This window comes from Parambassis ranga, chromosome 8 (genome assembly GCF_900634625.1).
Source record: "Parambassis ranga chromosome 8, fParRan2.1, whole genome shotgun sequence".
NCBI classification, from domain to species: domain Eukaryota; kingdom Metazoa; phylum Chordata; class Actinopteri; family Ambassidae; genus Parambassis; species Parambassis ranga.
The window spans coordinates 14,633,008-14,648,451 of record NC_041029.1 but is presented as its reverse complement, the minus strand read 5'-3'; the positions used below and the strand labels follow the sequence as shown (position 1 = coordinate 14,648,451).

The 15,444-nt window shown below is 45.9% G+C and overlaps 1 protein-coding gene across 4 annotated transcripts in view; it reads right to left on the bottom strand.

Annotated features, from left to right (window-relative positions):
* tnrc18 (trinucleotide repeat containing 18) overlaps positions 1 to 14,890 on the bottom strand; it is a 39,369-nt gene extending 24,479 nt beyond the window's left edge. For 2 of the 4 annotated variants that reach the window (XM_028412660.1, XM_028412663.1), the window contains exons 1-4: positions 14,693 to 14,890; positions 12,672 to 13,021; positions 2,948 to 3,088; positions 97 to 201 (exon numbers count right to left, since the gene is read on the bottom strand). In XM_028412660.1, coding sequence (XP_028268461.1) covers positions 97 to 201; positions 2,948 to 3,088; positions 12,672 to 12,879 — 454 coding nt within the window. In that variant the 5' untranslated portion in view covers positions 12,880 to 13,021; positions 14,693 to 14,890. Of the gene's footprint in view, positions 1 to 96; positions 202 to 2,947; positions 3,089 to 12,671; positions 13,022 to 13,298; positions 13,669 to 14,196; positions 14,509 to 14,692 lie in introns of those variants that run through there. The other 2 variants (XM_028412662.1, XM_028412661.1) reach the window with 2 other exon arrangements.
* Positions 14,891 to 15,444: the final 554 nt, after the last annotated feature.

The window sequence follows — 15,444 nt, the reverse complement described above, 5'->3', positions numbered from 1 at the left end:
CAACTAACTGCAGGTGCCGCTGATGTATCACAGGATTATGTGCCCTAAACTCAGCCACTTGTCTCAGTGAGTGTGTCATCGATGACAGAGACTGACCTTTATGGGAGTCGTAGAGCGGGTGCTGGGAGAGCGACGGAGGCTCCAGGTGCCCGAGGGAAAGGTAAGGACTGGAGTACAGGCTGCTCGGGAGAGGAGGGTAACCTGGAGAGAGAGAAAAGCATGCAGATTACAGAGATTATATTTAAAAAAGGTCAATTTAAAGTCAATTTAACAGAGATTGAGGGTTAGTAAGGTCTGTTGACACTAAGGGGACCTTCTTTTAGCCTAGTGACAGGTGCACCATTCAATTAGACTGCATTTTAAAACGCCTGGATTGACAAAGACCAACATCATGACACCAGCTGTGATCAGGCCGGATCGCTCAAAGAAAGCCTGACTCTGTCCACCGTGCTTCAGTCACATAATCTGCAGTGCCTTAATCTGCAAACAGAGGACTCACAAGCAAACAAAACCGGCAAAGAGGACTTTTATAGACCCAAAGATTTATGGAATAATCATAAAATGCGGCTGCACATCCAGCTGAACTGATGACACCGTACACAGGAACAGAAGTGAGGCTGGATTTCAGATTATTACATCATTCTGCAAAGTGTCTGATGAGTCCTAGCTTCTGTTTTTTTTTTTATATTAACCCTCGGTTTCCTGTTTGTCAGGCACACCTAGCATGAAAACTCTTTATGTTATTAAGAGGCAGCAGTTTGTATCAGAAGCGTCTCCCACGCTGCCTAAAATGCTGGATCTGTTACCACAGCACTAAATACTGCCAAACCACAAGTACTTGGAGCGTTCATTCTTCCCTCTCTGGTCACACAGTGCAGCTCGCTTTTTCTAAATGCACAAAATTAGCGATTAATACCCTCAAAGAGTGCCCTCAAGTTCATGATGACGTCTTAAAACTATTCAGTCTGGACTCCAAAACCATCAGAGGAAACCAGAACACTCAGAGTCCCAGGAGCTGGAGGCAAATTCTCAATATAATAAATCATAAATTAAAGACATGTGCTGCAAATCAACTATTTTAAGTGAGTTTCAGCAAACTTCAACAGTGGTGTGACCCTGTGTCACCTGAATGGTTTGGCCTGCAGAGTTGTGCAACAGTCTGCCCGACAGCCAGCTGCTGCTCTCAGAGACCAAGCCTTAATATAGACAAAGACTCGCGCCTGGATTTCTGTGTCAGGGTCGAGCTGGCCGGAGCTCTGACGCTGGCTGGTGTCACCATGTTAGGCCAGTAGTAGGGAGGGGTGAGACATTCCCTGCTCCCACACTGCTCCGAGCAGGAATCTCGAGCATAAAGTGTGTGAGCAGAGAGACAGAAACATAAGAGGAGTGACGGGCGCTGGGTTTCTTGTAAAGCTTCCTTTAACCACAGTTAACCTTGATCCCCAGCAGCTTGGAGTTCCTGTGCGTTCCGGGCAAACGCTGCCTGCGAAACGTCTCCGGCTTTCAGTAACTTTAACCGCAGCCACCAGGTATTAAGAATCTCTGTCAGGCCGTGAAGGATTCTATTCATATCAGAGCAAGAGGAGTCTGAGGCTTCTTCAGCCAGCAGGGGGGGGGGGCTTCTTTAGCTCTAGCCTCAATCCCAGCAGAGCTCAGGTGTCCATCCCTGCTTTGTGCCTCCTTCAGCTGAATATAAAGTCGAAGCTTCCTGTTCACTGATGGAGCTCCGTCTGTTAATCTGAAGGTTGGAATTTACTTTCAAGTGAGAATCTTTATTTTCACCTCACACAAAACGTTTTATACGTCCGGATCTAATCTAGATTAGGGATTAAATTATATTAAGACTGTAATAGCTGTTATCCCCACCAACTCCTGATGAAACATATCGGGTTTGTTTAGCTATCAAGAGCTAATTCTAAATGGCTAATTGTGTCATGGTGCTGCTTGTCATGCAGTAATAAGTGTTTGGCTGCTTTGAGTGACAGGCGGGTGCCACCTTAAGCCCACCTCAGCTCCAATTAATCCACCTCCTCCTCCATTTGTGCCAGAGTCTAGCTCATCAACTACATTCTCTTTTTATTTCACCTGTTTAAATTGCGTATAATGAAGGGAGTAGCTGCTTTAAAGGAAAGATGGCTGCCAGGTTTCTGCTCCTTGCACAGGGTTTGGTCGATGACTCTGATATGATCCGCTCAGATTCAGTCGCCATTTTCTGAACTAAACTGAAGCAAAATGCTTCACAGCAGTGTTTAAAACCGAGAACAATTTGCTGGTGTTGAGTTTGTTGCCAGGTAACCAGCAGAGGCCCACAGGTCAGACTCTCACCTACAATCACACGTCAGCCTTACACAGACCTCAAGATTGAGGAAAGGAAGCTTGAGACAAATAAACTGATCACACACAATCTGATCTGCTGCGCTTGGAAAGCAGTGAACAAAGTGTGTGTGTGTGTTTGATGTAATCAGTTTTTAAATGAATCCTAAATAGAATCCATTTGTCCTTCTTCCTTTTACCTCCCCCTAAATGCACCGTGGGATACGTCCAGGCCTATCTGACCTTCTACTCCTCTGAGATTTGATAAGGAGTCACGAAAGGACACAAGGAAGGAACCGAAATTCAATCAGGCCTTTAAGGAAACCACAGAAAGGACTATAAAAAAACAAGTCTGTACACCACGCTGGAGGAAAGTGGGGCAGGAGGAGCTGCAGAGAGGTGGACTCAGGAAAAAAAAGACAGAGGAAGATAGATTACTGAAACAGATGACAGACGAAAGTTAGGGCGGGACAGAGGAAGCCAGGCGCATTTAGGACACTGCCGGGAGACAGAAATGGAGCAGGATCCCAGCAGTGTGAGCGACGAGGAACAGAAGAAGGACGAGCCTCCTGGGCTTTGGACGGGGGAGTGGACAGTGAGAGCGTCTGCACAGAGAGGGATGAATATTTGTTACCTTCATGAGCGTGTGACGCCCAAAGCTGAGCCATCTGCAGGCTGCTGGGATTGGCCGATCTGTAGGTGGGGTCGGAGGTCAGGGGGGAGGGGCCGGGGTAACCTGACAGGAAGGGACTGGAGCCCGCCGGGAAGGCATCGCCTGGACAAAAAAAAAACAAAAAGAGGAGTCAGTCAACCTCGTAACAATCACAACTACTACACACAACACAGCTGATTGATCTACATGTTTTTTTGGGTGGGGGGGGGGGGGCTGAATCGATGCGTACTGATGTTTCTGTGCAGACGCAGTCAGCTGTGATCAGATTATCAGAGCCGCCGTGCGCTCCGCTTCAGCACACAGACCACAGACAGACTGCACTCAGAGGGAAAGCCACAGTTAATGCACCCCCAACTACAAACAGCAATCGTCACAGCGTGGAGGCAAAACTTCACTCCATCCTCTGCCGGGACGGCGTGATGAGGTCCGCCATGTTGGACTGAGACAGGCTCAGACTCAGGCTCACATTGACAGCTGTGTGTGTTTTTAATTTGTGTGGCCTGTAAACTTAAAACTGAGAAAAATCCTCAGGTAACGTTCTGTTAAAGCTACAGTGCAGAACTTTTATCCACCCCTTCTGGCAGTGAGTGTAATTACACAAACACTCCTCTCCTCTGATTGGTCAGAGAGTGTTCACAGCTAAGCTAATAGCTAACGTGCCCTATCATGGAACTCACAGAGAGACTGTCGCCGACCATAATCTCTCTGTCGCCTCAGAATCAGTGCAGATTACACAATAAGACACAAACACGCCGACTGATTCAGACACAGAAAAAAAAATAACAGTGTGAAGCGGCTGGAGATGAAAACATCTGTAAGGACTAAAAGACAGACAAGGCCATGTTTTTACACACCGTTTATGAGCTAGGAACCCGTTTACTGTTTATTTATTTAATATCACAACACTACAGGAATCTGTATGAATGAAGGCTCTTTGCTTAATAAAGAAATCGCTTTTTAAATATGAACCACATCCAACCAAAGGCTTTTGGAGAGTTTCTCAGTAGACCCCCAAAAATGATGCCAGGCTGCTGGCTAACACAGCTTAGTTTAACCAAACACAGCAAACATATCTCCTTAAAGCTCCTATGACAGGTTGATCGGCCTGATCTGGACTTTCTTCTTCTTGGATCATGCCATCACAGTGCAGAAAGCTGGGATGTCATGCCACAGATTCAGAGCTGGACCTGCAGCTCATAAATTATTTATTGATTGATAGGGTAAAGTCCTGCGCTGTAGCTTTAAGGTTTATGAGTGTAAACAAACATGGAGGACGACAGAGGCCATGAAACACTTGATTCGGTTATCAATTGTTTTTATTAGACTCCGCCCTCCTCACCTGAACAAGCCGACTATTAGCAAACTTTGAACCATTACGGCCTCCTCAGAGATGGAAAAAGGTTCCATGTTTAGCCGAGTCCTCCCCTTCCTCCCCCTCCTCCTGGCCCATTACTGAACACACTGCACAGCCATTACCCTGATAAAACTAACCATGTGTGTAGGGGAAAGGGTGCTGTCTGTATATGGGCACCAGGGGGGAGGAGGGGAGAGAGAGAGAGAGAGAGAGAGAGAGAGAGAGAGAGAGAGAGTGTGTGTGTGTGTGTGTGTGTGTGTGTGTGTGTGTTTCTGTATTAGTCCTGTGGGAATCTCAGAGACATGCTGTGCTGGCTGAGTTTCTCCTGCATCTAAATCAGTACATTAAAACCGCAGTTTGTCAGCGTCCACACACACACACACACACACACACACACACACACAGTGGATTTTAAATCAATACCAAATGCAGCTTTCCAATTAATCACAGAGGTGTGCATGCACACACACACAGCTTTTATTCTCTGCTCTGAAAACAGCGTGTAGGTGGAACCTTCCACACTCGGCCTTATTAGACACAGATTTATTGAAGCCTCTCCATGTTTGCGTGTCTGTGTGTGTGTGTGTGTGTGTGTGTGTGTGTGTGTGTGTGTGTGTGTGTGTGTGTGTGTGTGTGTGTGTGTGTGTGTGTGTGTGTGTGTGTCTCTGTATGATCATTGACATGTGCAAACAGTTCTGTGTGGGTTTGCAGTGAATGCCCTTTGAGTCAGAGACACTCCGGGAACTATACACACACACACACACACATGAACAAATACACATACAAACACACACAGACACACAACTTGCACTTATGTACTCATACATGTTAACCACACCCACCCACACACATAAACACAGAGAAGGGCTGCACAGTGGAGAGATTTTAACTCCAAAACCACACGATGTATTACGGTGTAAGCACTCAACATTCCCACAGTGTGAGTGGGACCCTGAAGTAACCAGGCTAGTTTTCACCCTGATTCTGATTGGTTATAAACACCTCAATTAATGCATGATGCTCTGTGAATCCCGCTGCTGAAATTAAACTCCAGCAGTGAAGTGAGCGTTTGGGATGTGAGGATGACGCTGGGATCCCACCGGGTGCGTTCAGGCTCTTTTTGTTCCATCCTCATCGGGACATCGGGTCCAACCCCGTGCTCCCTGCAGACTACACTCCATGCACATGCATATACATGATCGTAACGCAGACAAATCCCTGCTGAATCGTATATGTCGCTGTTTGAGTTGTTAGACAATGGAGACACACATTGACTTGACATTAACCAGCAGCCTCCAAGCTGCATGATTACAACAGTTTTAAACCAACGAACACACGAGTTAATGACTGTGCAGTGGTTTAAATGTATTTTTTCCTACAATCTGCAGCGGCGTTTTATTTTGAAAAAGCATCCGGATTCTCTCTGTTGTTCTGGAGCCTGACTTCCCGGCTGGTCGGTGCCGATTGACTCGTCTCGGCGCCAAAATAGACTCGCCGTGTATCCTTCCTGGAGCAGAGTGAAAGGTCGCTTCAGGCGATCACCCTCACAGGGTGCGACTGCAGCGCGTCGCAAACACACCCAGTGGGACTCCGGGGATAAAACAACTCATAAGAGGAGATTCGTTTTTTTGTTTCCGTGGTTCGGGTCAGATATGAGCCGACACAAATGTGACGACGTCACAGATGTATCTAGTCTAACTAGTTAATTACCGTCCTTATTTATGTGTCCGTTTCATGCCGTGAAACAGACGAGAACGATTTTCATTAATTAAAACAATCAGAAAACAAAATAAAACGTGTTTTTTCTGTGCGTCGCTCTCAGAGTGTGCCCGTCTTTGTGTCTCCAGTGTTTTTCCAATAAATTATTCCCACCTACAGTCCACCTTCTAATTGTTACCTGGTGTGTGAGAGAAACACAACACACACACCACCTGTCAAGGATGTACAAGTCCTGGTAGGATGTCAGCAGTTTCCATGTCTTCAGGCCAAACACCAGGGTCTCACACTCATTCATACGCACTCACACACACAGATGTCAGGAGGCGCAGACGCCTCAGTGGAGTATGGATCAATCTCAGCATTGCAGCCGCCTACAGGCCTTTTTTTCTACACACACACACAGAGGCTACAGTTACGCTTTGTGCCAGTGACCGGGAGAAAAAATACAATCCCAAATTCCCCTTTCCCTTCCTGAACAGTCTGGAGGAGGAAAAGGAGGGAGGGGTGGAGTGAAGGAAAACATTTGTGCTCCTTGTTCCAGAAACAACATCCAAATGGTAGCTGAGAGGGAAATGTTTCTTTAAATGTTTTGGAATGGCTCTTTCATTACCTCCCTCTGCCTTCGCAACTCCATCCCAACCCCCCCAGCCTCACACACACACACACAGACACACACACATACACTACATTTGGCTCCCACTTCACAACACAGTTAGTTTGCCATATTGGAATAAGCGAGTTGCCAAGAAACACGCTCTCTGACTCCCAACACGTTCTGACTGAGCCTCCATTTTCAGATCCTCCAAAGAAACTCATCAGAGAGGAGGAAGACCCGCTGGAGATCAATTCTGATAGAGGCACCACTGCACATCTCACACACTGACACACACTGACACACACACAGAAAATTAAATCAAGAAACAAGAGTCTTGATCGCAAATCAATCTAAGATGGACTCAAAACTCCAAGAAACATACTAACATGCACAAAACACACACACAGAAAAATCCCTGATATAAATCTGACACACACACACACTCATCTGTTATCCATCAGTGGTACTCAGAGCAGGGTTAGCTGGGGGGTGGGGGGTCTCTATTGATCTCCTTTTTTCTTCTTTTTTTTTAATTCCCTGGAACAAAAACACTGGAACAGTGGAACTCTGCTGCACCTCCAACTGACACCACCAACCACTAAACCGGCACCCTGAGCCAGAGGAGGCGTGTGGATGTGCAGGATTTGAATACATGTCTGCACATAGCTGTCTTTGTGTGCGTTCGCTCAGGTTGTGAAGTTTGGCGGTTTCAGAATGCAGATGTGCGGTTTGGCTTTGTTGTGAGCACAAAACAAACATGCAACAAGTTAAAAAGTGACTCTGAGACGAGTTATGATGCGCTGACTCGAGTTAACCTTCTGAACCCCAGGTTACACCAGCAGGGTTTGATATTTTAAATAAATGGTGTCATTTTAATGGTTATCACAGCCAGAAACTGCAAAAACATAAACATTTGTCACATTTTGAGCTTTCTGATGGTTCTTGAACGCATCATTTGTGACGTTTGGTTTCAGCAGAAAAAAATACCAAAGCTAATATTTAAACAGGAATATTCTACTCTTCTCATCACTATTGAGAACAATTGAGAAGCCATGATTGATCCATGAATGACACACAGTCATGTGACAAAAAAAAGATAAAAATCAGAGTTTGTTGAGCAAAAAAGTGGCAACAAAAAATAAAATGTAACTCACAGCTGCACCTTTGCATTCATTTAAAACCAATCAGCCATATATTTAAAATATTAATTTATCTAGAATTGCTCATAATTCTGGGACAATACATCCTCAATAAAAAAGTTATCATGGCAGCCAAAAAAAACACGCTCGTTTCAATTTAAATATGAAAATTATGAACAGTAAAATGAGCCAAATAAAAACACACACACGACAGACTAAGTGTTCTTAGAAATGAGTTTTTGTTTTCATGGCAGACATTTTGGCTTGTCATAAATGAGAAGCAGGAGAATCACGGGTGTTACTAATAACGTTAGCGATGGCTCAGATGGTGCGACAGCACCTGGAGAAGCTGAATGGAATGGAGCCATTTAGACAGAGAAGCAGCAACAAAGGCGGATTTATTAGAAAATAAAACCACAGAGCGCCTTCTTCTATGAAACTTTGTGCAAAAGTTGCTGTGACAGTTGGAGGAAAACACACCTCATGTGAGTGTGTGTCTGCCATGCTGTTAAAATCTCCTGTGAAGATGGCAGGTGTTATTTTGACACACTCTTCAATGGCAGCAAATGGGAACACTCAATCGCAACAGGCACACACACACCGACACAGACAGAGTGGCACAGTTGCTCGGTGACACAGAAACACACACACACACAGAGGTATGCAGAAACATGAGACAGCGACATTCACAGCTGCAGCACAGTTAGTTTAGGATCAACATTCATTGGAAAAAAAAGCCACAAAACCACAAAGGCGTCGCTGACAGGAAATTATCTCATCTTCTAAAACAAACGTAGCAATGACTCTGAGATGATTTAACCTCTGAACTCGTACATGTAACACATTTTTTTTGCAACATAAAGCTCTGCACCTCTGCCCGGCTACAAGAACACAGAAAGTGTAAAAAAAACAGAAAAATCAAAAAGTTTTTTTTTCTACATAAGCTGAAAATGGTTTGTGTAACATTTTTCACGTGCCTCTGTACAGTCAGGCACGGTGCCATGCCACACATTTACACAGACACACTGTCTGACCCAGCACTGGGTGTGTTTTATTGCTTGACTGTGTTTTATTTCCCCTTTAATCTCTCATAAAACAGCCTGCATAAAAAAAACTGATTGAATTTTTGTGAAGTGACTGACTGTTGCAGGCGAGTCAATCGTGGCTTCCTAGTTGCTCAGAGACGTGGAGAATTTTTTGTTTTTGTTCCTCAAATCTTTTTAGTAAACAAGGATTTTTGGGTAATTTTTTTGTGACGTGCAAAAAGTTTTTTTTTCTCCCCCCACATAATACCTGTGGGCATAGGCTGTTTTCTTTAGAACAAACAGTTTGTCACACATAAATACAAAAGCCAAAATGTGGTAAATCTTTGTCTTTTAAAAGGTTCTGGCTGTGATAAATGGTGTAATTATTTAAATATTTTTTTTTAAAGTAAAATAAAGTAAATGTCAATTAGCAAAAAAAACCTGTCAAGCGGCTCGACCCCTCACACCTGCTCTGTGTGTTTGTCGTGTCAGTGCAGTTTTGGAATTTCAGTTGGGAGGTATATTAGGAGACTTATGTAACGGGACACGTAGAGACTCAACATGCAGCCGAACACACAGACACAACGCAGTGTGTGTGACCTTTGTGTGCTGTGGGCTGTTGTTTGCGTTAAAAGGGAGGGTTCTGGCAGAGCAAACAACTTAGCTAATGCTCTGGGTATTTCAACATGCCACGGCACGCTTGTTCTCACACACACACATGTCGGCCTATCACTCTCACATTTGTGTGTGTGTGTGTGTGTGTGTGTGTGTGTGTGTGTGTCTGACAGGTTTATTGTGGCAGGGCAGCAGAACCGTGTGCTTTCTCTTAAGGAGCCTGTTTTCTCTCCTGAAGGATTCAATTTATCTGAGAGGGGACGTGTCCGCGCCATATCTCTCCAACACACACACACACACACAGAACTGTGTGCTGAATACGTATAAACACACACTCACCACATTAATTTAAACACAAACAGACACACTATCCAAGCAGCGTGGAAGACAAATTGGTTACCGGGCACGACATCCCTGGCCTGCCCTGCAAGCTGCATGAATTATTATGCTTGCATGCACTGTGAGTGTGTCTCTGTGTGTTAGTGTGTTTGTGTGTGTGTGTGTGTAAAGGAACAACTGAAGGGCTAACACATTCATCTAGCCGTGTATGAATGTGTTGTGGTCAGGATAAATCTCCTTCGTTCTCTCTGCAGAGTCTCAGGGGGGGAAGCCCCAGCCCTAACTGCACTAAGCACAATCACATGCTGCTGTTCACACACACACACACACACACACACACACAATCCTCACATCTATCTGCACACAAACACACAAACAGCAACATGCACGGCTCTCAGCCTTAAAAAAAAACTGCACTCTGCTTTCCACCTTGGAGATTGTCACCATTTACAAACGTCCTCCGCTGGACTTAACCACCAACATTTGTCACGTTCCTTCTGCTGTAAACACCGAAAACGTGTGTTCAGACTCTCAGACGAAAAAGAAGCATTTTAGTCTCACTAAACACGAATCTGGTGCAAACCAGGCACTCAAAACTCACTCACAATTTTAGTTTATGTTCATTTTTGTCCCTCTGAGGTCCAAAAATGCAACACGGGTCCTCATTGAATGGCCACACATGATGCTAATGTAGCACACATGCACATGTCATGGCATTCAGTGTGTAGACAGCAAAGTCCAGGGAAACCCGTTTGTTAATGTGCACATGAACGCATCATTTAGGAGGTAGAGTTCCTTCAGAGACTATAAATGAACAAATGCTTACAATCGTGTCATTTAATGGCTTTATTTTAATGTCTGACTTCATCTAAACTACTTTCCGTTAAACATTCTCCAGAGTCTGTAAAAACACAAAGAACGGCCGGACTTTGACTTTCCGACGGTCCCTGAACGCATCATGTGTGAGGAACAGTTTCCATTAGGGAATACAATCTGAGCATGAAATTGTGTTTGTTTGTGTATTTTTTTTCTTAATAAAGCATTTATCCTAAAAACCTTCTGCTCTCCTCGGAGCAAACTACAAAACCACAGCTGATTCACATTTGGCCAGAAGTCAGATGACAAAACATGTCATCAATTTCTTTCCAATTTCTTTGTATAATCAAAGAAATTGGACTTGTGTGTGTTTATTTCTGGGCCAGTCTTTCATCTACTGACTGCAGTGATGTCCAGAGCCGTTCAGAGGAAAAAACCAGCTGATGAACGTTGTGTCACACACTTCAGGTGACAAACATGGAAGTAAAAGGTGACCGTGGACCGGTCTCCTGTGTGCCGTTACACTCCTGCAGGCTCACACAGATGGCCTCAATCTGGTGACGGAGGCACCAGCAGACCTCCAGCAGACAGGCGGACCATTTACAGCCATTCCAGCTCTATAAACAGTGACTAAGACCTGATTCTGTTTGAATACAACCTGAGAGCGATTTGCTGATGTCCTCCCCCTCTTCTGCTGCGAGCACAAATGTCAACCGTTGTACAAATGTTGCCCTCCGCCGTGCAGAGGCAGCCCTCAACTCCAAAAACCACTTCACAACCAAACTCCAACATGTAAACAGAAACAGCGGCAGCCGGGCTGCTCCTGTAAAGACACAGCGGGTCTCTGAGCCCCGGATCCACGCTGCTAACTGCAATTAAATGACAACATCATGGCTGCTTATTATGTAACAGGGGGTATGCGGCGGTATGACAGGGCACGGGAGCGGCTCTCGGTCGGGTTTGGTTAATGTAATGTGAAGGGGATTCTTTTTTCCCCCCCTTTAACATATCGAGGAGCGCCATAAAGCTAAATGACCTGCATCATGTCAGTGGTGGTGTTTCAGCGGGCGGAGGTGGTCAGAATAAAACGTGTCCTGTTGTGTAAGAAGCCGGGGTGGGTGGATGATGGGGTGGGGGGGTCAGTTCCTCTGCACAGCATCACAGATCATCCACAATACAACCATCAATCATCCCAGCGCTCCCTGCTGCGGGCTGATTTCATCTCTGACACCTCTGTGTGTGCGCCACATTAACGCTTTACCCTCCAAAGTGTTGCATATCTAAAGTGGAACATTACTATCATCTCTGAGGAGGAGGTGGTGGTGGTGGGGGGGGGGTTACCTCTCTGAAAAAGAAACCAGAGAGGCTGTAATTTTATCCGATTCCACAGCTGCATGACTTCAGAGGGACGCGAGTAACTCGATGAGAGCGTTTGTCAGACTTTCCATTTTCCAAAAGACACGGCGGACGTCTCATCCAAACACACGTCTGACCACAGACCTGCGCTGCGCTGCTATTTCAAGGCATCACACACTAATAGAAAGTAGAATAAGCATGGCTGCTAAATGCCACACCTTCCCCCTCTCTGTCTTTTTCTTATTTAAACACACACACACCTCTCATTCCCATCCACTCGCCAAAATGTTCCAGCAGAGTGTCTTTTACTTCAAATACCCACACACACATACACAGCAGCAGTGTTCTGTCATTCCTGTGAGGTCACAACTTTACCACCACCACCCCCGCTCTCTAACACACACACACACACACACACACACATCTGCTCTAATGATCCACATGCAATCATGGAGCACTGCACCCTGACCTGCTGCAACAACATCTAGCTCAGAATGGATCCTTTACTTGTCACAGCTTCGTAAGACCCTCCTCCTCCTCCTCTTCCTCCTCCTTCTTCATCAGCAAAGCTACATCTCTGCTTCATGTCCACACATTTTAAACAAACACACACACATTTCTGCAGCCACTTCACTGTGCGCATTTTTACACAGCGTTACTTCAAGTTAATATTTGATCGTTTCATGCACCCTCTCTCTCTCACACACACACACACAGCCCCACTTACTGTGGTGTGGATGTAGGTTAATGGCTGATGGCAAGAATTTTCCGGAGTGGAGAGGCGGCGGATGACTCGTGCCCAAGTGACCGGGCGAGGGAGGGATCCTCCCGGCTGCTGCCGCTGCTCCGAGTCGGTGAGACTCCATTGCGAGCCCCGCGAGCAGCGGAGGTGGTACGTGGACGGATCGGGGTGGACCAAAATCTCTGCCATCCATTCTCCACAGTGTGGAAAGTTGTGAAAGGAAATAGTCCGTTCGGAAAGGCCCCCCGCTCCGAAAAAGCCAGTTCTGGCTATAATAATAATAATGTCTTTAGTCCTCCGGGCGAGTCGGGCTCCTTCTCAGCCATCCTGCTGACCTACAAAACACAGCAACAACAACAGGACACACTTAAAAATCGCTCCACACAGAATCTGGGTGCAAACCGCAGCGAGCGAGCAAACTGTTGGAAACTAGCTAGTTTCGGGATTTCTCCTGTTTTCCAGCGGACAGGCGGCCCCGTACGCGCAGTGACGCAGTTTGGAAAACCACTTCAGAAACTAACGGCTGGATCAGAGCCGCTCGCCTCTGAAGCCAAGCGATCTGATCCAGTCTGTGGCCCAAAAAACGCAGATCTTAATGCGGCTTTAACTCACATCTGTAATATTATGATGCGATGTTTGAGCAGCTCTCCACTCCACCCCCATCACCGCGCACCGCGCAGCCAAGCCAAGCCAGCAAGCCAGCAAGGCAAGGCGGGCAGCAGGCGCTCCGGGGCTCCGCTCCCCTCCCCTCTTCTCAGGGACCGGGAGAGAAGCGGCCATGAAACCATCCCCTCCTCCCTCTGATCCCGCGGTGGAAGCTCAGAACCTCCAGGTTTTTAATCCACATATCCTGCCCCTCATTTTCTTTTTTTTTTCCGATTACACAGCTGCTTTCTCAGCCATGCAGGCTACGGGCCGAGCCGCCCTGTGTAAACCAATACACCATAAATACTGGAGGCGCATCAAATATAAATTTCAAACGGGTTAAAAATAAATAAGGTTGCAAAAGCCTGCATCGTTAATCAGCGGGCTGCGCGGTGTTTTGTTGCCCGCAGATGAGGCTTCAGTCCGGGTTGCATGAGGTGCTGCAGCCTGCCCGGGCAGAGAAATCCCACTTCAGATTAACAATCTGAAAACATTAAATCCACATTATCCGCAGCTCGGCTTCTTACTCTGAAGCAGTATTAAGATCTGACGGTGTGTTTTTGATCGTAAATAAGACGGATCCTCAGTTTGATCGGTCTCCACCCGCAACTGCGCGTAAAAAAAAGGATCACGGATTGTATAAAACACACACAAATGTGTGCATTAAATTTAAAAAATACACACAATTAAAGAATAAAAGTTACTTTAGGGTGAAGGCGAGCTCCTTATCTATACAAATCTGACATTAAAAATGCTCAAAAGAAGATTTTTATCTTAAATAAACATGTAACACAGCCGGATGTTTTAAATTTAAGTTTAAAAAAAACAAAAAACAAAAAAAAAAAGACTCGAAAGTCGAGTTAACCTTCAAAGGCTGCAAGCGAACACCTCACACCAGCGACCCGTGATATCCAGGCGGGCGGGCGGGATCTGAAGAGGGCTCAGAAATCACAATCAGCCCATTTTCCTCCAGTTCAGAAGGAAAAAAAACACACAAACGCTGCGTCTTTACGCGCAGCGACACAAACATTTGTCCGGAGCTGAGCCCCCCTGACACGGCTGCGTCCATGCGCCGCGGCGGCGGCGGCGGCGGCTCAGGCAGCTGCTCCGCGTTCAGCCACGTTTCAAACTTTTCACGGTTCCATAAACGACACGCAAAAACTTTCTCGGAGGAAACGTCTCGAAAGTGTGTGTGTGTGTTTCACAGCGCTCTAAAACATGTCGCAGCGAATTAAAAAAAAAAAAACCTCCGCGCCCTTTTCGCGCATTTACATCCCAAAGAGGTTTTTTTTTAATACGAGCAGCGAGAATGTTTGAGGTGGAAAAGAAAACAAGACGAAAACAACATGCCGAGCCCTTACTTGAATGGAGGAAGATATCTCAGAGGGGAAGGAGCTACATTAAAAAAAAAAAAGCCAACGTTTCTCAAAATCCGTCCCGGTCTGTGGGAGAAGTGGAGTAGTCCATTACAGGCTCGTCCGAAGGTAAACTGGGGGGACAACTGGGGGGGAGAGAGAAAGCCCCTGACGCGTCCTCCTCCTCCTCCTCCTCAGCGATGAAACACAGCATTGTTTTACAAGCCCTGCCCATCTCCTTTGCTACCACCCAACCCAGGGCTTTTTACACTGCTGCCTTCTGATTGGCTGCTGCAAATGTCAATCAAAGTTCCCCAGTGTATTAAAAAAAAACGCACTTTGGCCGCTCGCCAGCGCTATAAAACCAATTATGGAGCAAGAAGGGTGAGCAGTTTCAAGGTCCCCTCTGCCTTCAAGACTGAGTGATCAAAACAAGCGCTGGGGTTGTCTTTTTATGACTCTGTGTGTGTGTGTGTGTGTGTGTGGAGGTTGTAATATTGTTGCACAAGAAGGGCTGTTGTTGTGAACACAACCTGATGTTTTAAAATGCAATCTTAATATCTGATCAAAATACACATATTGAATAGTGCACCTAGGTGGCGCTCTTGCACTTAAACCCTGGTTAGCATCAACCATCAAAAGAAGGAAGACACTTTGACCTTTAAGTTGCACCTTTACACAACATAAACCCTCTTATTATGTCACTAGGACACATCATTTGAAAGAGCTTGTGGCGGTGTGGTTTGTTGTTTTGCACC